The 21,341-nt window shown below is 47.3% G+C and overlaps 1 protein-coding gene across 1 annotated transcript; it reads right to left on the bottom strand.

Annotated features, from left to right (window-relative positions):
• Positions 1-585: 585 nt before the first annotated feature.
• Positions 586-20,695, bottom strand: LOC125892430 (suppressor of tumorigenicity 14 protein-like). Its single transcript, XM_049582447.1, has 19 exons — positions 20,274-20,695; positions 16,298-16,460; positions 14,400-14,530; positions 14,169-14,239; positions 13,678-13,871; positions 12,466-12,501; positions 11,816-12,044; positions 11,568-11,704; positions 11,344-11,441; positions 9,697-9,797; positions 8,946-9,079; positions 8,711-8,815; positions 8,328-8,435; positions 8,048-8,164; positions 5,143-5,268; positions 4,861-5,044; positions 3,835-4,106; positions 2,722-2,858; positions 586-2,187 (listed from the first exon to the last, which is right to left on the bottom strand). Exons 1-19 carry the CDS (start codon positions 20,313-20,315, stop codon positions 2,026-2,028), a joined length of 2,547 nt encoding a protein of 848 aa, XP_049438404.1. The 5' UTR covers positions 20,316-20,695; the 3' UTR covers positions 586-2,025.
• Positions 20,696-21,341: the final 646 nt, after the last annotated feature.

The following is a 21,341-nucleotide window of genomic DNA, read 5'->3' as shown; positions in this document are numbered from 1 at the left end:
CAAACCCAATTTTAGTTTGGGACACTCTGAGTAAGAGAAATACAACAGACCAAGAAACTAAAATCTGCATTTTGAATCTATAATTTTACAATTATAGATTAAATAAATTAGTTCCAGTTATTAAAAACTTTTTGTTTAATCTGAGCCAGTTTCATAAACGATGGTTAAAGTAAAGATTTATTACTGAACTCTGGAAGGTTGATGTATGAGTTTTTGTTGCAGCATTTTAGTTCATGTTTGGAACATGTTTAAGGGCTCGAACACATGACACATTTTTTGCGCCCTTAAATTCATGTTTTCAGAGTAGTAAAGGGCCAACATCTGAGCCCTGAGATAAACAAAGTTCAGCTTTTGGACTTTAGCAACACGCATCGCATGTCATGTGACATGGTTATGGTTTCATAACATCTTGCCGGAGGACTACAGTTGCAAATTAGCCGGCTGGCTAAAACTGGCACATTTACAGTAATGTTGATTAATGTGTACGGTCCTTTTTTATAAATAAAACAAACTGAAACTGAATCAACCAATCACAACTCGTGGGTAGCCCCCCTTTCTTCTGTAAATATCAGTCTCTGAAGCTCGGGCCACAGTGCCTGCGTGAGCAGCTCGTGTGTGTCAAGGTACATCCTTGGGATTTGTTTCTTTTTTTTTTGCGGCCATGTTAACACATTAGTGTAGCCACACTGCCTGCATGTGCAGTGCTGCTCAGGTGCAGCGTGGCTGCAATATGTCTAGAGAACTGGAGTGTCACCGATTTTTTCTTTTAATGATCATATTGACATGACACCACCTGTCACTACAGTTTCAACGTCTGTAAACATCATCGTAGCAGCACCGCAGCAGAGACGCTGTCTTTGTGTTTTTGTGAACACCACAAGTGTGCGAGCTTCATCAGTTCAGCGAGGTAATCGTCACACGCTGCTCACACAGGCAGTGTAGCCCAGGCCTGATACATACAGAGAAGCAGTTGATCATTTTAGTGCAGGGTTACACGGAGCTTCACATGTCCCACAGACAATATTCAGTTAACAGTCAACGTCTGGAGAAAGATCAGCTCTGAACTCAGGGTTTCTGGTATGTAGGCTATGATATGGTGCTGGTTATGGTCGCCAGCAACTAGTTGGCACAGAAGAGGCACAGCAGCAGCAGCTAGTGCCGGACCTCGCCTTTTCCAGATGGTTGAAAACGCGGCATGTGTTCCAGCCTAAAGGTGGTTCCTCAGGTTTCAGTTTGTTATGAAGCCACAGTGTCTGCAGCCGTGACTTTAATCACATGACCAGCGCTCAGTGGAAACGGCCAACGGCGTGTCATCCTGGAGTTAAACCCTGAGGTGAAGCTTTCGTTCTGAGAGCGTGTGACAGAGTTCAGTGTTCTAACTTGTTGATCCTGTTTAACTCGTTCAGTCCAGTTCAGAGAGTCTAACTGCTGAAGAGCTGACTGTGGTTAACACAGAAACTGTCGTTCTGAGCGCATCAAACCAAAAACACAAACTGAATCCGTTAAATCATTCACTCTGCTGATGACTTAGTATTTAAGAGAGAAGACTGAGATCATGAGTCGACGTTTGAAGCTTGAATGTTCATAAAATCTGAGAATATTAAAGTATTTTCCTTTTTGCCCTGAGAATATTTTATCATCATTATTTACAGTACAAGTAAAAGTCCTGCATTCAAAACCTTAATGTGAAAGTATGTGCGTATCAGTAAAATGCAGTTAAAGTAATAACAGACAGAATGTATCAGTAAAACTGCTGCAGTAACGTGTCTGTGTTATTTGGTTTAATCTACAGACATGCGTCAGATCTCAGAGTCCCTGAAGGCATCAGATAGATGTAGTTGAATAAAAAGTACAGTATTACCTGTGAGATGAAGAGGAGCACAAGTATAAAGATGTTTTCATAGAAACATGATTTCTAAACTTTAAAACCTTTAAATAGATTCACAGACTCTGCTGTGATCGTCAGTAAAAACAGTCCCCGTCAGAAACGTCCAGGAGAAATCCCCGCCATGCTCTGCTCTGCCGCTACACTCCGCTGTTCTGCTTTATCCAGCTGCGGTATTTGGTGACTCTGGTGTAGACACCGGGTTTGTTCCTGCGAGCGCAGCCGTCACCCCAGCTCACCACGCCAGCCAGGAAGACCCGCCCACTGAGGCCGGTGACGGACAGCGGGCCGCCGGAGTCGCCCTGAGAGGATCAGAGAGGAGAGTTAGAGCAGAGACGATCAGAGCTGCGAGCTTCAGACGGGTGCTCTGAATACGAGGGGTGGATCTGACTCAGAGACGATGGTGACGCCTCGCAGACAGCCTGTCACTCAAAGAGGCCCCGCCCTTAATTATATAAATCTCAATAAAATGTGAACATGTGAGTTCTATAAAAGTTGTGATGAACGTTGAAATGATCTGCGGAAACCAAACAGGCTGTAAACATGTTTATTTCTACATGTGAACATGGAGGTCTGTGGGGACTGACTCACTGTTGGAGCCAGCCTCTAGTGGACATTAGAGGAACTGCAGGTTTGGATTCATGTTTCAGCCTCGGAGGATGCCATTTGTGCCAAAATCAGTATGATACACAATCAATCAATACGTAAACACAACAAGTTCAGATTCACGAGATGTGACTGATGGAGCATTTAATAATGACTGATGTCCTGTGACATCATGTTATCATGAAGGAGGAACACACGTCGCTCTGAGTGTCAGTGTGTGTTTGTGTTACCTGACAGGCGTCCACGCCTCCTTTGAGGATTCCGGCGCACAGCATCCTGTCAGTGACATCATCTTCCATCAGAGTCTTGCACACTGTGCTGTTGATGATCCGAACTTCCGCCTTCTGCAGGATGGTCGCGGCGAGGCCTGACACACAACACGATCACATCTTAACAAACATGTCTGTGACTGCACAGAGATTTAATGTTGATCTGAATCAAAGTGAGTTACAATGAACTACTTTTTACATACAGGATGAAAGTTTTAATATGATTATAAAGACATATGAAATCATGCTAATCCTGTATTGATGCAAACAGTAATCAGATTTTCTTCAGCAAATGTTTCTCTAGTTTAGTTTTTAAAAATATGTCTAAACTTTCAACACTGTAGTGAAGGTTTAATCAGACATTTTAATTATATTTTCCAGACATTTTATCAATTTTTTTTTTTACATTTTATCAACATTTTTTATTTATAATTTATCAATATTTTTTCCAGACATTTCATTACCACTTTTCCATTTTTAGAACATTTTTTTCTGGCAATATATTAATAGTAATGTATTAATTTTCAGATGTTTTTATTAACATTTTTTGGATTATTTATTAATATTGTTTGGACATTTAAATAACATTTTCTCAGACACTTTAATGACATTTTTCTGAAATTTTATTAAATTATTTTCAGACATTTTAGTAATTTTTTCAGATTTTTAATCCACATTTTTACGTACAATTTATTAATAGTTTTCTGACATTTTCTTAACATTTGTTCATACAACTTATTAATATTTTTCAAACATTTTATTATTTTTTTCAGTATTTTTTTTAAATATATTTTTGAACATTTAAATAAAAGTTTAATATCATTGTGAAGTCTGACTGTTTCATTTCGTCTCTGTCCTGTAAGACAGCCTGAGGTTTGAAAACGTCTTCAATAAAGTTAAAGTGACCACCTGTCAGTCAAACAGCGTGGGCGGGACTTTGACAGTCTGTGAGGGCGTCTCTCAGACTGACAACTAAAATCTTTTTCTTCCGTTTTATGTCAAACAAACTCAAAAACATGAGGAGCATCACTTTCTGTCAACGAGCTGTCAGGTCTCTGTCCTGTGGTGACTCACCTCCCTCTCTGGTGGCGCCCCAGCCGGTGATCCACGCATCTCGGCCTGCTGGGAAGTCGTAGGTGGCGGAGGGCAGACAGATGGGCCAGATGTTCTGGTTGAGGGTGACGTTGGCGTCCAGCTCCATCAGAGCGATGTCGTTGTCGTAGGTGAAGCCGTTGTAGTCCTTGTGAGCGATGATCCGCCTCACGTTCCTCCTCACCGTCCACTCATTGGTCTGACTCTGCACGTGCAGACCCAGCAAGGCCTCCCATTGGTCCGCCTGAGAGTACCTGCAGCGACACACACCGAGAGGTCAGAGGTCAAGTCTGAGAGGTCAGAGGTCATGTCTGCTGGAGGAAGCAGGCGAAAGTTCCATAAACATTTTAAGACATCAGTTTTCATAAAACAAGAGCGAGTCGAGTCAGTTAATCGAAAGAGGGAGACACAAAGCATCATGGGAAGTTTCTACAGCCAGGTATAATTAAGGTTTTGTTATGATGTCATGTTTGACATCACATGTTGAATCCCTCCAGCCTAGAAGAAGAATCTGCGAACTCGTGTTTAATTAGCTCTGTCAGACGTTTCTGCTGCTCCTCCGCTGTGGACTGACTTCCTGTGCCGGGCCAATCACAGCCATTTATCTAAGACGGGGGTCAAAGAGCGGCGCCAGCCAAGATGGCTTAAATGACATTAATCACAACCTACAAACGGTGTGTGTGTGTGTGTATGTGTGTGTGTGTGTGAGAGATGGTCTTTACTCTGAGCAGCAGCCAAATAACATTAATACAAGATTCAGTTCACAGCTCAGACAGCAGCTGATAAACTGTTAGCACATGTGTATCATACTGTTGCAGATTCATCAGCTGATCACCACTCATGGCCGCCTCACAGCTCGCAGCTTCACCTCAGCTGTACAGTTTAATGAAGTTATGAAAATGTTTCAACACATTTAAAACAAATATATATCCACAGACTGCTAATGAAATGACTTCAGAGAGTCAGCAGGTGGTCTGCTGAACGTCTCTGTGTCTTTACAGCTCCTACTTCTTTGGTCCGCTGTCCTGGACGCAGTGGGCGGCGGTCAGCAGCCAGCGGTTACTCAGCACCGACGCTCCACACACGTGACCCGTTCCCCGGATCTGGAGGCTGACCTGCCAGGGCCACTCCCCCTCCCGTGACACCTGACCGCCCACGATACGAGAGCTCCGGTACGGCCTCGTCCCGCACTCTGAAAACACACATACACAAGAATACACACTGACATCACACTGCAGTTGGCTCTCTGTGTGTGTGTGTGTGTGTGTGTGTGTGTGTGTGTGAACGTACGGCAGTCGTCCTCATCAGAGCCGTCCTCACAGTCCTGCTCTCCGTCACACTCTGGGTTCAGTTTACTGATGCAGTGTCCGCTCCGACACAGGAAGGTGAACTCTGAACACTTCTGCAGAACCAGAGCTGAAACACACACACACACGCAGACACACACACACACACACACACACACACACGATGTGTTACAGGTCACAGAGTTTTCCTTTTACGTCGGTACAAACTGCAGCTGCCCTGCACACAACATCAGGTCATGAACTTTGACCTTGAACCAGTGCGCTCTTGTCAGGTGAGCATGACGGACAACAAGCTGATGGACCAGCTGATTAAGGAGGTGAGTTCAGTGTTTGGCGGGAGGCTGGATTCAGAGGGGACTGCGGTGCAGAGACGCAGGTGCAGCGAGGAGCAGACCATCCTCAGGACCTGCAGCCACCGTCTCAACAACATCACAGCAGGACGGAGACGCAGGCGCAGCGATCAGTGTGTTGCAGGACTGAACGCTTCAGAAGATTGTTCGTCCCTACGACCACCAGACTCTCCAACACCTCCCCCACCAGACACACCTCAGAGGACCTTCAGTCATTTAGGAACTCAAGGACGTTTTACTTTATTTATTTCATCTGCACCTTTTTTATTGTTGTCATGGTGTTTACTGTAGATTTTATGAGCTACTGAATATTCTAATAATTCTAATTCTAATTCTAATTCTAATAATTATAGTATCAACCTATCTGTCTGTGGTTACATTTAGCCAACACACACACGTAGTTACATTTAGCCAATACACACACACGTGGTTACGTTTAGCCAACACACACACACGTGGTTACATTTAGCCAACACACACACGTAGTTACATTTAGCCAACACACACACGTAGTTACGTTTAGCCAACACACACACACGTGGTTACGTTTAGCCAACACACACACACGTGGTTACGTTTAGCCAACACACACACGTGGTTACATTTGGCCAACACACACACACGTGGTTACGTTTAGCCAACACACACACACACGTGATGTTTAGCCAACACACACACACGTGGTTACGTTTAGCCAACACACACACGTGGTAACGTTTAGCCAACACACACACACACACACACACACACACACACACACACACACACGTGGTTACATTTGGCCAACACACACACACGTGGTTACGTTTAGCCAACACACACACACGTGGTTACATTTAGCCAACACACACACACGTGGTTACGTTTAGCCAACACACACACACGTAGTTGCATTTAGCCAACACACACACACGTGGTTACGTTTAGCCAACACACACGTGTGGTTACATTTAGTCAACACACACACACACACACACACACACACACACACGGTTACATTTAGCCAACACACACACACACACACACACACACACACACACGGTTACATTTAGCCAACACACACACGTGGTTACGTTAGCCAACACACACACACACACACACGTGGTTACGTTTAGCCAACACACACACGTGGTTACGTTTAGCCAACACACACACGTGGTTACGTTTAGCCAACACACACACGTGGTTACGTTAGCTAACACACACACGTGGTTACATTTAGCCAACATACACACGTGGTTACGTTTAGCCAACACACACACACACACACACATGTGGTTATGTTTAGCCAACACACACACACACACGTGGTTATGTTTAGCCAACACACACACGTGGTTACGTTTAGCCAACACACACACGTGGTTACGTTTAGCCAACACACACACGTGGTTATGTTTAGCCAACACACACACGTGGTTATGTTTAGCCAACACACACACGTGGTTATGTTTAGCCAACACACACACGTGGTTATGTTTAGCCAACACACACACGTGGTTATGTTTAGCCAACACACACACGTGGTTACGTTTAGCCAACACACACACGTGGTTACGTTAGCTAACACACACACGTGGTTACATTTAGCCAACACACACACGTGGTTATGTTAGCCAACACACACACACACACACACACACACACACACACACGTGGTTATGTTTAGCCAACACACACACACACACGTGGTTATGTTTAGCCAACACACACACGTGGTTATGTTAGCCGACACACACACGTGGTTACATTTAGCCAACACACACACGTGGTTACGTTTAGCCAACACACACACACACACACACACACACACACACACACACACACGTGGTTATGTTTAGTAATAAAGAACAGGGTTTGGCTTTACAATCTGACAGGAAGTGAACACGGGCCTCCTGGGTGACAGTGGTTGGTGGACCCATCCACACGCCCCTCCCGCCCCGTTAACTTATTTTTTTTTCTTCCCCTGAAGCTGCTGGGTGCTGTTAAATGATGACAGTGACTGGCTGCATATCAAGTCACTGACCAAGCACCAGTGTTCAACGACTTCAGAGTGAGACCGGGTCGGCCCGGCTATGAAACTGACAGCCTTTCAGCCTGATCAATGTGGGATGAGGATGAAAGTTTGTTTTTAATTAATATCAACTAAGATTCAGCTGTGAAAACAGGAAGTGAACATATGTTCATTTGCAGCCAACTGATTATTGGTAGGCTATCATGGTCGTGCAGAGTCAATAAGAGATTGTGATCTCTGATCCCAGCAGCTGTTCAGATGTGATCTGTGACCTCACTGGAAGATATCTGAGTCGTTCAGGTGAGAGCCAATCAGAGAGCGACATGTTTGAACATGTTTACAGTGATGAACGGCTGATCAGCTGTCGGTCATAATATGTGCACAGAAACTACTTCATTCTTTCTCCATGACACACCTCTGGGCTAACAGATTTACTTGTACAGAGAAAAGGGGGCGTGGCCATGTGTTGACTGCAGATGGCGGGACGGCAGGCCTTTATCAGAGTAAACAATGCTGTTTCTTACATTTCTCACACGTAGACTCGTCTGATCCGTCTGAACAGTCGTCTTTCCCGTCACACTTGAGCTTCTCCAGGATACAGCGGCTGTTTCTGCAGGAAAACTCTCCTGCTTTACATTTTACTGCAGAGACAGAGACAGAGACAGAGACACACCTCTGACTCTCAGACATCATTCACAGAGACAACAGTCATGCTTCAGTCCCTCTGTGCACATATGAAGGTCTTTGTGTCTGACAGATTCTCAGCAGTTTGTGTTTGACGTATGAAGCGTGACTTTAACCCACCACAGTTCTGCTCATCACTGTTGTCTCCACAGTCGTCGAACCCGTCACACTCCCAGAACTTTGGTTTACAGCGGCCGTTTTTACACTTCATCTGAGACGCATCGCACTCTGAAAGAAGAAACAACATGTCTGACTTCCTGTCTGTGTCTCAGCTCCAAACCCACCGCTTCCTGCTGAAGAAGAATCCATAGCCTGATCAGTGATTTCCTCAAACAGCTGCTCTCTCTGGTTTCTATCAGACAAACAGGGACTTTGTTGGGGACTATTTTCAGCAGCAGATTAATCCACATGTGGTGCTCTGGTGTGAAGCAGATGTGTTTAAAGCTGAGTTGTAAACACCACATCTGGGTGTGTAAAGATCCACAGTCGGTGTCTGGACTCACTGCAGTTATCCTCATCGCTGCCGTCTCCGCAGTCGTTCCAGCCGTCACACTGCAGCGTGTTGTTGATGCAGAGGTTGTTGGTGCACTGGAACCTTCCGGGACAAGCTGGTCGATGACATCAAACAGTAGAAACACCATGAACTGAAGGTGTGTCTGAGACAGAGGCCAGAGTGTGTAGTGACTAGCTAAAAAACACAATTTAAATAATAATAATAATAAAATTGAAATATCTTACGATTCGTCGGGACGAAGGCTTCGTACTCGGCGGTGAAGCCCTGGTCAACGTAGGACGAGTCCGAGTTAAATTTGATGGTCATCTTGTTGCTGCGGCTGGTGATCACGGTGCTCTTTGGTTTACTGCCACACAGTCTACAACACAGAGACACAGAGACGACTCTCTGAGGACGCTGTCGAGGGCGGACAGACGAAACATAGACTTTAAACACTCGGTTGTGATTTTAACCAGCAAAATAAAACTGTGACCTGTAGAGCATCATCATGAGGAGCCGGTGTCGTGCACGTGGCCAAACCTCGAGTCTGGAGTCAACATGATATCACAGACCTGGTGGAGCGAGCGCTCAGGGGAAATTTAAGACTTGATACTTGTTGTTGTTGACTTGGGATTTGACTTGAAACTTGTCGCACTTAAAAGGTACAGTATGCAGCTGTGATAGGATCGCATGATGCCACCCTCATTGAGTTCTGTGTAAAAATACAAAGGCTGAGACGTCGTAGCGGCTCCACAGCACCATCTCTGATCCATTAAAGGACACGACTCAGTCAAAGAGGCCGAGTACAAGTTTGATGATATCACGTCTGAGTCACTGCGTCCTCGCCCGGTCGCCACCGTCATAACTAACCCACCCTGTCTGAGTCAAACGTCCTACAGATCACAACAGTGGCGTCAAAGTCACAGTGATCGTTCACGTCCAAGTTTCTGACCAAAGCTGACAGACAGGTACGAAGAAAGAAAACTCATGTCTGACCTTTGACCGTTGATGTCAACGTAATCAGTGTGACACTGGCTGCTGTAGTTTCCCACGAAGAACTTGTTGAACTGAACCTTCACAAACTTTTCCTTTGACGCCTGAAACAGACAGATAACAGAGATAACGAAGAAAAGACGATGATCAGACAGAATTACAGAATCAGCTGAAACTGATGAATATCCAGAGACCACCACATGTGGAGGTGATAATTACAACTCTAATTCTAGAAAAGTTGGGGCGCTGTGTAAAATGTAAATAAAAACAGAACGCAATAATTTGCAAATCTCATAAACCCGTATTTTATTCACAACAGAACGCAAACAACATTTTACGTTGAGAAACATTTTTCTGAAATTTTTAAACACAGTTTTTTGCAGGTTGGTGAACCTCTCTGCCCATCTTTACTTCTGAGAGACTCTGTCTCTCAATGCTTATGTTCTATTGGGAATAAATCATGGGTTTATGAGATTTGCAGATCATTGCATTCTGCTTTTATTTACAGTTTATACAGTGTCCCAACTTTTTTGAGTTGGGGTTTACTGTGGGCAGGTGCATCCTGTCGACCTGTGAACATGAAGCAAACAAAGACACAGAGATAGAAGACACTGAGACTTCAGTTACTCTCGGTGAACTGGAGCTGAGAAAATATTTTATATTCGTGTGTTAGCAGTGGTGTGACGGGGACAGGTAAATCAAAGGCCTGGAAGGAGGTGCCGTTATGTCCGTGTCCTCTGTTGTAAGAACCATCCAAGAAGTTAAAGGAAAATATTCAATATGAAACAACAATACAAAAACCCACGGCAGCTACAGGAAGAGGCTCCGCCCAGTCACAGCTGCAGACGAGTGCAGTGCTTACATCATCTGAGCGACAGCGACACTGGAGCAGTCAGTCAGACTCAGCAGGTTCGGTGATGATGTTATATTAAAAGATAAATCTCTGTACGTTCTGACATCATCACTGACAGCTCAGTGAGAGTCTCACAGTCTCAGTTCTATCTCCTGATTGGATCAACAGGACGTCGGAAATGTAGAAAACACATGTATTAAGTTGATTTAAATAAATAATAATTGAATCTGCCGATCACCAACTGATTCATCTAAATGTGTTTTATTTCTAATCTTTGTCATGCTTAACTTTAACGTGTTTTAAAGGCGTCTGTGTGTTGTGAACAAAACAGAACACAAATTAAAACTAATTTCTAATAACGACAAACAATATTTACGTGCATTCCTCATTCACACATTCACACTACGAGCAGTCGGGAGCAGGTGGAGATTCTGTTAGTATCAAAAGATGGGAGCTGCTAACATATTGACTGATTCCTTCTGTCAACAGAACGTATGAATGAGACCTGGTGAGTGGAAGCTAACTGATAATTCTGGTTACATTTAAGAGATGAGGGAAATTATTTGGTCCTGAAGTGGAGACATAAGTCCTCAGGATGAACCCTACAGTCATATATTCGGTGACCTCCTGACCTTTCCTTCTGCACCACCATGAGGCTAAAATCACTTTTAAGACACCATGTCCTGATCACATCCTGCTCCCCGGAGGATGAACCCTGAGGAGTTTAAGGACTTTCCTCTGACGTCACCCTCAGAATAAACTTCACTTGTTCATCTCACCAGAACATGAGAACCCACCTCGATGGTCCACACACACGAGGTTTTCGGAGAATAGTTGGAGGGGAAGAAAGGTGAAGAGAAGGAGCCTCTGTCTCCGGTCAGTGTCCCTCCACACTCTGCACAACCACACAGACAGATCACAGAGACACGTGAGGACAACGAGGAGACGTCAGCTGACAGCATGTAGCATGAAACTCTTAGATCGATTTATTTTGCTGTTGTGTTTGTTCTTCCTGTCGTACTTAGCTGAGCCTGAGGGATCTGGGAGTAGTTGGCTCTGAAGCCGGGGAAGTTCTTGTCCCCGCTGGTGAGCAGAGTCAACAACAGGACGTTTCCAGAGGACAGGAAGGACAGAGACTCATGAGGGTATCCACACTGTCTGAAGAGGAGCACACAAACATGCAGCGGTTAGTGTCACTGTCTCTCTGATAATGAACCAGTCGTATCAGCGCTAACACTGAATGTCGGTAAAGCTCTGTGAGCGTCTCACTCTGTCAGGACGCGCTGCTCGATCGGAGCCAGGGAGTCGTAGATTTTGATGAAGTCTTGCTGACAGTCGTCCTCCAGGATCAGAGTGTGGAAGTCCAGGCGGACTCGGTGGCCGGGGTCGGCCCTCAGCCTCCACTGCAGGTAGACGTTGGGAGGGTACGAAGAGTCCGGAAACCCCGGAGACTGGACGAATCCTGGTTTACTGACGTGGACGTTGAAGGACTTTTTCACTGACAACAGGAAAAAGACATTTTTCATGACTGGCTGTAAAACAAGAACTCAGCTGCTCTAAACACAATCAAACTATCAGAGTTCATTCAGTTTGACACGCTAACCTTAACTCCATCTGTACACTCTGTGTGTTTTACAATAATGTCAGATTATGTTTTTAAGTCTTTTCAGTGACTTCCCAGTGGACTGATCCTAAATTCAGACTGAGTGGAAACCTTCAAATCAAAGTCACCATCACAAACATGTCAATAAAGTTACTCCAAAAGACGGACATTTTGTTCCAGTCTCAGACTTTGATGAGGACAGCCAAAAGCTTCAACAACACCTCGACCCTTTTCAAGAGTAACTTTACTTTGAAAGAATTTGATATAAACAATCTCACCAGGAAAAATACAATAAAGAGAAATCAACAGTTCTCACCAAACAAAGAGCTCCTCGTCATGCGCGGGTCGATAGCTGTGAACACAAAGACAAACCTTTATTTAATCTCCACAAACTGAATGATTTTACTGAAACCTACAGACACGAGCAGCTCAGACTGTTCGAGTTAACTCCGAGTGACTTGAACTTTAAATCAGCAGGTTGGTAAAGTCCAGTTCAGACCAAAGACCAGTGACGAGATGAAACCGTTTCAGAACGTCACAGAGAAAAGTGTCAGCGGTGTGAACTGGCCGGTCTGAGCTCGACTCAAGCCGGCTGATGATGTCATCTGACACTCAGCTGGTCAAATGGCCGGCAGCTGGTTTGAGAACATGATGTCCAGTTCAGACCAGAGAGATTCACAACAAGACGAGTTGAAAGGGACGGTGGGTCGCTGCTGCTGCTGGCTGTATGTGCTTATGCCCCGCCCACACACACACACATTCTCACTGACTGATGAATTGGCGCTGGTTATTTATATTATTGTGGCGTATTGATCATGAATACAGTCCATCTGATGCTGGTTTTGTTTCATCACTGTAGCCAGTATCTCACTATCACTATCCTCATTCAGATTTTAAGAAGCTACAAAAATAGACTGTGTTTTTTAGAAACTTGACATGTTTGTCAGTCACTTGTGGTCGATTAAGAATGGACCTGCGACGCACATCTGGACTGTGTCCCAGTAGTTGGGAACCACTGGTTTAGCCCCTCTCTAGTGGCTTTGATATAAAATTATATGGAAATGAAAAACAATAATTTCTTAACATTCAGATTTGTCATTGTTTCATTCTACAGCTGTAAAAATGTGCAGCCTGTATAATGATGTCACCACATTAATGTTTTCTGCAGTAACTCAAATGAGCAGGATAATTTATACGTCGTAGTTTTTAACAACATTTCACACTTATTCTAAAGTTTCACACAACAAACTGCAAACGTTGACACGAAGATACTGAATGTCGAAACAGCAGAAAGTAAACAGTCAAAAGACGGACGTGATGCACGAGCTCTGTTGATTCAGTGCCTGTAGAATTAAACATGGTCACATGAGATGAAACTTAACCTCCTCAGTACACACCTTGTTACTGTCTGTGGAAATGTCACCAGCTCCACATTTAAATAAATGTATGGATTATTTATTAGTGATAAACTGGGATAATGATGTAACATCAGTCGTGTGTTGGACGTGGCGTCACTGAGCAGTCGAACCTTGTGAGACGACGTTGTTGACGTTGAGAGCGTCGGTGGGTTTCAGCAGCAGGCGTCCGTGTCGGCCCGACTGACTTCCTGCCGACGGCTCCAGAGACTTGATGGCTTCGTCCAGCGAGTCCTGCTGGAGGACGTGGACGTCAAACTCTGACTGGTAATACGCCACGATGCTGTCGCCGCCAGCGTCTCCCTCACTACGGGAACACAGAGAAGACAAACTGAAGGAAGACGTGTTCCTTTATGTGTTCACATAATTCAAACTGTTACTACATTCGGCCGCTCGCACACTTTTACTGCAGTAAAGTTTTCACTGCAGGACTTTTACCTGTAGTGGAGTGTTTTCACAGTACTGTTACTGCAGTTAAGTATCCGAGTACTTCCTCCACCACAGTCAGCCTCAGATTTCACTTATTGAACGCTACAAACTAAAACGTCTTCAAGCCAAAGTTTCTGTGTCAGAGTGAAACATGAAGCGTGTTTGTGATGCGTACCTGAAGGCCTGAACCGTGGAGCCTTTGAAGTATTTGGTCAGCACAGAGTTTTTGGAGTAAATCAGTTTCAGCTGGAAAATAAAAAGGTCAGAAATATAGAGACATATTCAGATATCTGACATCATGTCTGTCCAGTGTCGTCACAATCACATCAGCAGATACAGACACACACACACAGAGCAACAGGAAGCAGAAGAGTCAGTGTGTGACACATCAGGTGTGACGTCTCACCTGTCTGTTGACCAGAGAGGCCAGCTGTTTAAACTTGGAACTGCTGGAATCTTCATAGTCCGGCTCAAAGTGCTGGTTGTTGATCTCCATGGAGCCGATGTAAAGTTTCTTCATTCTGACATCACGGCGTACTGAAGACAGACAGACAGGCAGGCAGACAGACAGGCAGGCAGACAGACAGACAGGCAGGCAGGCAGACAGGCAGGCAGGCAGGCAGCCAGACAGACAGGCAGGCAGACAGACAGGCAGGCAGGCAGACAGGCAGGCAGGCAGGCAGCCAGACAGGCAGACAGACAGACAGGCAGGCAGGCAGACAGACAGCCAGACAGACAGCCAGACAGACAGGCAGGCAGGCAGACAGACAGCCAGACAGACAGCCAGACAGGCAGGCAGACAGACAGACAGCCAGACAGACAGACAGACAGCCAGACAGGCAGGCAGGCAGGCAGGCAGGCAGACAGACAGACAGCCAGACAGACAGGCAGGCAGACAGACAGCCAGACAGACAGCCAGACAGGCAGGCAGACAGACAGACAGCCAGACAGACAGACAGCCAGACAGGCAGGCAGGCAGACAGACAGACAGCCAGACAGACAGCCAGACAGCCAGACAGACAGGCAGGCAGACAGACAGACAGACAGCCAGACAGACAGACAGACAGCCAGGCAGGCAGGCAGGCAGACAGACAGCCAGACAGGCAGGCAGACAGACAGCCAGACAGACAGCCAGACAGGCAGGCAGGCAGGCAGGCAGGCAGACAGGCAGACAGACAGCCAGACATCCAGGCAGACAGGCAGGCAGGCAGGCAGACAGGCAGACAGACAGCCAGACAGCCAGACAGCCAGACAGACAGACAGGCAGGCAGGCAGACAGCCAGCCAGACAGGCAGGCAGACAGCCAGCCAGCCAGACAGCCAGACAGACAGGCAGACAGCCAGACAGACAGCCAGACAGACAGGCAGACAGCCAGGCAGACAGCCAGGCAGACAGCCAGGCAGACAGAGAGTCAACCTCAACCTATGTATTTTATAAATATTAAAATTGATCCACATTATATTCAGATTAAGTTACGTTTTTTTAAATCTTAAACCAGCTGCTGCGTCACGTGACTGAGATGTTTTGTCGTGTCTGTTACAGTTCATTTGGGAGAACGATCTTTAAACGCACATGCTGCTGTTGTGTTGATATTAACGCCCTCTGTGCTGTCTGATTGTGGCGTTCGCTCCAAACCTACATGTGGTGGGAACACATGGTTGTTTATGGTGGAGGAAATTATCTGGAGCTCTGAGGAGGGTCAGACATTAAGGAACACCACAGAAAAATCCAGGCTGTGATTTGGCATCAAAAACCTTTTACATTTGGAGTTTCCTGGACAAACCTTATTGTCAGTCTGCCTGTGAACATCCGAGGGCTCTACTTTGTGTCTGTGAAGTTTCATGAAGCTGTGATGATCCCAGAGGTCACTAAAGGTCTTTTTATACAGTGATGTCAGTTTTAAAACTAGAATCACCGCCCTGTGGTTGTATGACTCCGCCCACCAGCCCACCCTGTGGTTGTATGGCCCCGCCCACCAGCCCACCCTGTGGTTGTATGACTCCGCCCACCAGCCCACCCTGTGGTTGTATGACTCCGCCCACCAGCCCACCCTGTGGTTGTATGGCCCCGCCCACCAGCCCACCCTGTGGCTGTATGACTCCGCCCACCAGCCCACCCTGTGGCTGTATGACTCCGCCCACCAGTCCAGTTTCAATAAAAGTTAGAATAAAAAGCTTCTGTATCAGTGGAGTGTGTTTGCCTCCGGCTCCACACTGATAACAGGACACAGACTTCACCTCTGACCCAGAGTCAGCTGGCCTGTGTCAACAGGTGTTTAAATAAAGGTTGTTGAAATGAACTCACAGTGAAAGTGCCAGACGAGCAGTCCGCAGAGCAGAGCCACAGCAGCCGCCGCCACCACCAGACCCACTCCCATCCACAGCTTCCTCCTGCAGCCAGGCGTCTTCTCCAGCTGCTTCGCATCCGAGGCCGGCAGGAACTGAAGGGTGGTGTCCCACTCATGGTCCTGCAGATGGAGGGAGGACAGAGGGAGGACAGAGAGAGGACAGGGGGAGGACAGGGGGAGGACAGGGGGAGGAGGAGGGGAGACATAAGGACAGGTAGTTCATTTACAGATAAACTCTTTGCTTTGACTCCAACACCTTCAGCTCGCTGCCCGTCAGACATCAGCTGGACCATGATGGTCTCTATAGAAACACGCTGTCTGTCAGCAGGTCTCACTGAGACCACGTCTTTCTGGGAGACAGTTGTCCTGGTGACGGACACACAGAGACATGGACATGTTTCTATTTGTTAAACTAAATGGTTTTTTTTTATCTGTTTCCTGTATAAAAACATCTGTAGTATGAGAGGACAGTAACTGATGCTGTTTCCCTCCAGTGGCGTCACACACCAGCTGATTCACACAAATCCCACAGAGTCCTGAACAGAAGCAGTTTGAGACCCAGAGGCTCATCTGGTGTTAAAGTGCAGCTGATGTCGAGGAGACGTTCACACACATCACAGCTCTTAAATCTGCCACAGATATGAAGTGATTATTTAATGTGTTGCTGAAACAACAGATGAGTGTTGGTTCATAGACAGACAGACAGACAGACAGATAGACAGACAGAGAGACAGACAGACAGAGACAGACAGAGAGACAGAGAGACAGACAGACAGAGACAGACAGAGAGACAGACAGACAGACAGACAGACAGACAGACAGAGACAAGCTGCTGTCAGAGTGCAGCAGGGTGTTGCTGTTGGACAGGAATGTCTTCAGCTCTGATGTTTGGTATGTCAGCATGTTGTGTCCTGTATGTTAAAGAGTCTGTCCACACTCTGACAGACGTACAGCTGCTCCTCCTCCACACCCTGTTACACTGACAGACGTACGGCCGCTCCTCCTCCACACCCTGTTACACTGACAGACGTACGGCTGCTCCTCCTCCACACCCTGTTACACTGACAGACGTACGGCTGCTCCTCCTCCACACCCTGTTACACTGACAGACGTACAGCTGCTCCTCCACACCCTGTTACACTGACAGACGTACAGCTGCTCCTCCTCCACACCCTGTTACACTGACAGACGTACAGCTGCTCCTCCACTCCCTGTTACACTGACAGACGTACAGCTGCTCCTCCACACCCTGTTACACTGACAGACGTACAGCTGCTCCTCCTCCACACCCTGTTACACTGACAGACGTACAGCTGCTCCTCCTCCACACCCTGTTACACTGACAGACGTACAGCTGCTCCTCCACACCCTGTTACACTGACAGACGTACGGCCGCTCCTCCTCCACACCCTGTTACACTGACAGACGTACAGCTGCTCCTCCACACCCTGTTACACTGACAGACGTACGGCTGCTCCTCCTCCACACCCTGTTACACTGACAGACGTACAGCTGCTCCTCCTCCACACCCTGTTACACTGACAGACGTACGGCTGCTCCTCCTCCACACCCTGTTACACTGACAGACGTACGGCCGCTCCTCCTCCACGCCCTGTTACACTGACAGACGACGCGGCTGCTCCTCCTCCACACCCTGTTACACTGACAGACGACGGCTGCTCCTCCTCCACACCCTGTTACACTGACAGACGCGGCTGCTCCTCCTCCACACCCTGTTACACTGACAGACGTACAGGCTGCTCCTCCACGCCCTGTTACACTGACAGACGACAGGCTGCTCCTCCTCCACACCCTGTTACACTGACAGACGTACGGCTGCTCCTCCTCCACACCCTGTTACACTGACAGACGTACAGCTGCTCCTCCACACCCTGTTACACTGACAGACGTACAGCTGCTCCTCCACACCCTGTTACACTGACAGACGTACGGCCGCTCCTCCTCCACACCCTGTTACACTGACAGACGTACAGCTGCTCCTCCTCCACACCCTGTTACACTGACAGACGTACGGCCGCTCCTCCTCCACACCCTGTTACACTGACAGACGTACGGCCGCTCCTCCTCCACACCCTGTTACACTGACAGACGTACGGCTGCTCCTCCTCCACACCCTGTTACACTGACAGACGTACGGCCGCTCCTCCTCCACGCCCTGTTACACTGACAGACGTACGGCCGCTCCTCCGCCACGCCCTGTTAAACTGACAGACGACGGCTGCTCCCCCACCACACCCCGTTACACTGACAGACGAACGGCCGCTCCTCCTCCACACCCTGTTACACTGACAGACGGACGGCAGCTCCTCCTCCACACCCTGTTACACTGACAGACGTACGGCTGCTCCTCCTCCACACCCTGTTACACTGACAGACGTACGGCCGCTCCTCCTCCACGCCCTGTTACACTGACAGACGTACAGCTGCTCCTCCTCCACACCCTGTTACACTGACAGACGTACGGCCGCTCCTCCTCCACACCCTGTTACACTGACAGACGTACGGCCGCTCCTCCTCCACACCCTGTTACACTGACAGACGTACGGCTGCTCCTCCTCCACGCCCTGTTACACTGACAGACGTACAGCTGCTCCTCCTCCACACCCTGTTACACTGACAGACGTACGGCTGCTCCTCCTCCACACCCTGTTACACTGACAGACGTATCAAACCATCAGAGACGTTTGTACAGGAGGGAAAGTTGCAGCTGCTGGAACCATCATGTCTCATCTTTTCTCCAGGAGCTTCATCTTTGTTTTAGAATTGATGGATAGATTTTACTCATTACGTTTTAAGCTTGAGACCCTGAAGACCCTCCAGGACCTGTATGGCTCCAAGACCCCCAGGTATGTAACAGGTCAGTGGCAGGTATGTAACAGGTCAGTGACAGGTATGTAACAGGTCAGTGACAGGTATGTAACAGGTCAGTGACAGGTATGTAACAGGTCAGTGGCAGGTATGTAACAGGACAGTGGCAGGTATGTAACAGGTCAGTGACAGGTATGTAACAGGTCAGTGGCAGGTATGTAACAGGTCAGTGACAGGTATGTAACAGGTCAGTGACAGGTATGTAACAGGTCAGTGGCAGGTATGTAACAGGTCAGTGGCAGGTATGTAACAGGTCAGTGACAGGTATGTAACAGGTCAGTGACAGGTATGTAACAGGTCAGTGGCAGGTATGTAACAGGTCAGTGACAGGTATGTAACAGGACAGTGACACATGAGTTATTCTGAAGTTATAAAGATTTAAACTGTAAAGACTCGCTGCAGCGCCACCTTCAGGACGACTGGATACCACTGATAATGATGTTTAACATGGGAACAGGCTGGATTATTATTCATGGAGGAGAGGTTTGAGTTACTCTGAAGGAGGAGGAGGAGGAGGAGAAAGAGAGGCAGGAGGCCCAGCACAGACCCAGTGACACCAGAACAAACCCAGTGAGACCAGAACAGACCCAGTGACACCAGTACAGACCCAGTGACACCAGAACAGACCCAGTGAGACCAGAACAGACCCAGTGAGACCAGCACAGATCCAGTGAGACCAGCACAGACCCAGTGAGACCAGTACAGACCCAGTGAGACCAGCACAGACCCAGTGAGACCAGCACAGATCCAGTGAGACCAGTACAGACCCAGTGACACCAGTACAGACCCAGTGACACCAGTACAGACCCAGTGAGACCAGCACAGATCCAGTGAGACCAGCACAGACCCAGTGACACCAGTACAGACCCAGTGACACCAGTACAGACTCTAAACAGTTTCAGACCTCCTGAACTTTATGTTTATTAATCGTTTTAAACAGAAACTACTTCCTGTCTGGTTTCTGTTTTTAATCTCAGGCGATACCGAGGAACCTGTACGGCCTGTGACGTCACAGTAGGTTTATATTACAGGTAAAGAGCTCACCTGTCGGGGACAGAACTTCTGTCCTGAGTCCAGTGAATCCATGTCACTATAAAGTCCCGGGTCGTCCCTTTCTCTGTACGTTAATCCGTCTTTACCGGAGCTTCCTGTCGTCTCTGAGTCTCGCGCTCTGCGCCATCAGCCTGGCATGGTGACAACAGGTGAGCGGCGACAGGTGAATCTGTCCTCAGGTACAGAGGCTCACACACCGAGCGACTCAAAACAAGAAAACGTTTAAAGTTAGTTTGTAGCTCCGGGTGTCGGTTCCGGTACCGGGTCGGTATTACCGGGTTCAGACCGGAAGAAGAACCGAACAGCAACAGCGGCTCGGTTCTGAAACACAAACAAAGATTTGGCGACAAGAACGAGGAAACTGGACTGACAGAAACCAGAGAGAGAACAATGACGGAGATGAGTCACGGCAGGTAGACTCCTACCTGAGCGCCTCCTCTTCTTCTGTGGAGGTGTATATGGCGGCTGACAGCCACGTCACGCATTACCGCCTCCTGCTGGAGACTGTCAGTTTAACAGTGTCCTCCCATCACTCCCCCACCCTGCTGCCTCCATCACTGTCCCTGTCCTCTCCAGATATTATCCCTCACCATGCTGCCAGTCCCTCCATCAGTGTCCCTGTCCTCTCCAGATATTATCCCCCACCCTGCTGCCAGTCCCTCCATCAGTGTCCCTGTCCTCTCCAGATATTATCCCCCACCCTGGTGCCAGTCCCTCCATCAGTGTCCCTGTCCTCTCCAGATATTATCCACCACCCTCAGACACCTCATGACACCGTCAAGACCCAGCCAAAAGGTCACTTCCTGTCTCTTCTGTGAAAACTCAGCTGCCAGACTTTGAATTAATCCAAGAGACAAAACCTGGGACTGGTTGCACAAAACACTTTAATTAGGACTTAATTTCTCCTTAGCTGAGGGATTTAGACAGTTGCACAGTATCCTTTAGGTTTCCTTAATTAAAGACAAACTAATTCACTGTGTTGAAAGAGATTTTACAGCGTTAACAGTTTCCATGGAGACTGATTGATTGTTATCGTCTCACTGAGTCATCTTACAGTAG

The sequence above is a fragment of the Epinephelus fuscoguttatus genome, linkage group LG7 (genome assembly GCF_011397635.1).
Source record: "Epinephelus fuscoguttatus linkage group LG7, E.fuscoguttatus.final_Chr_v1".
Classification (NCBI taxonomy): Eukaryota; Metazoa; Chordata; class Actinopteri; order Perciformes; family Serranidae; genus Epinephelus; species Epinephelus fuscoguttatus.
This window is presented reverse-complemented; position numbering and strand designations above follow the sequence as displayed.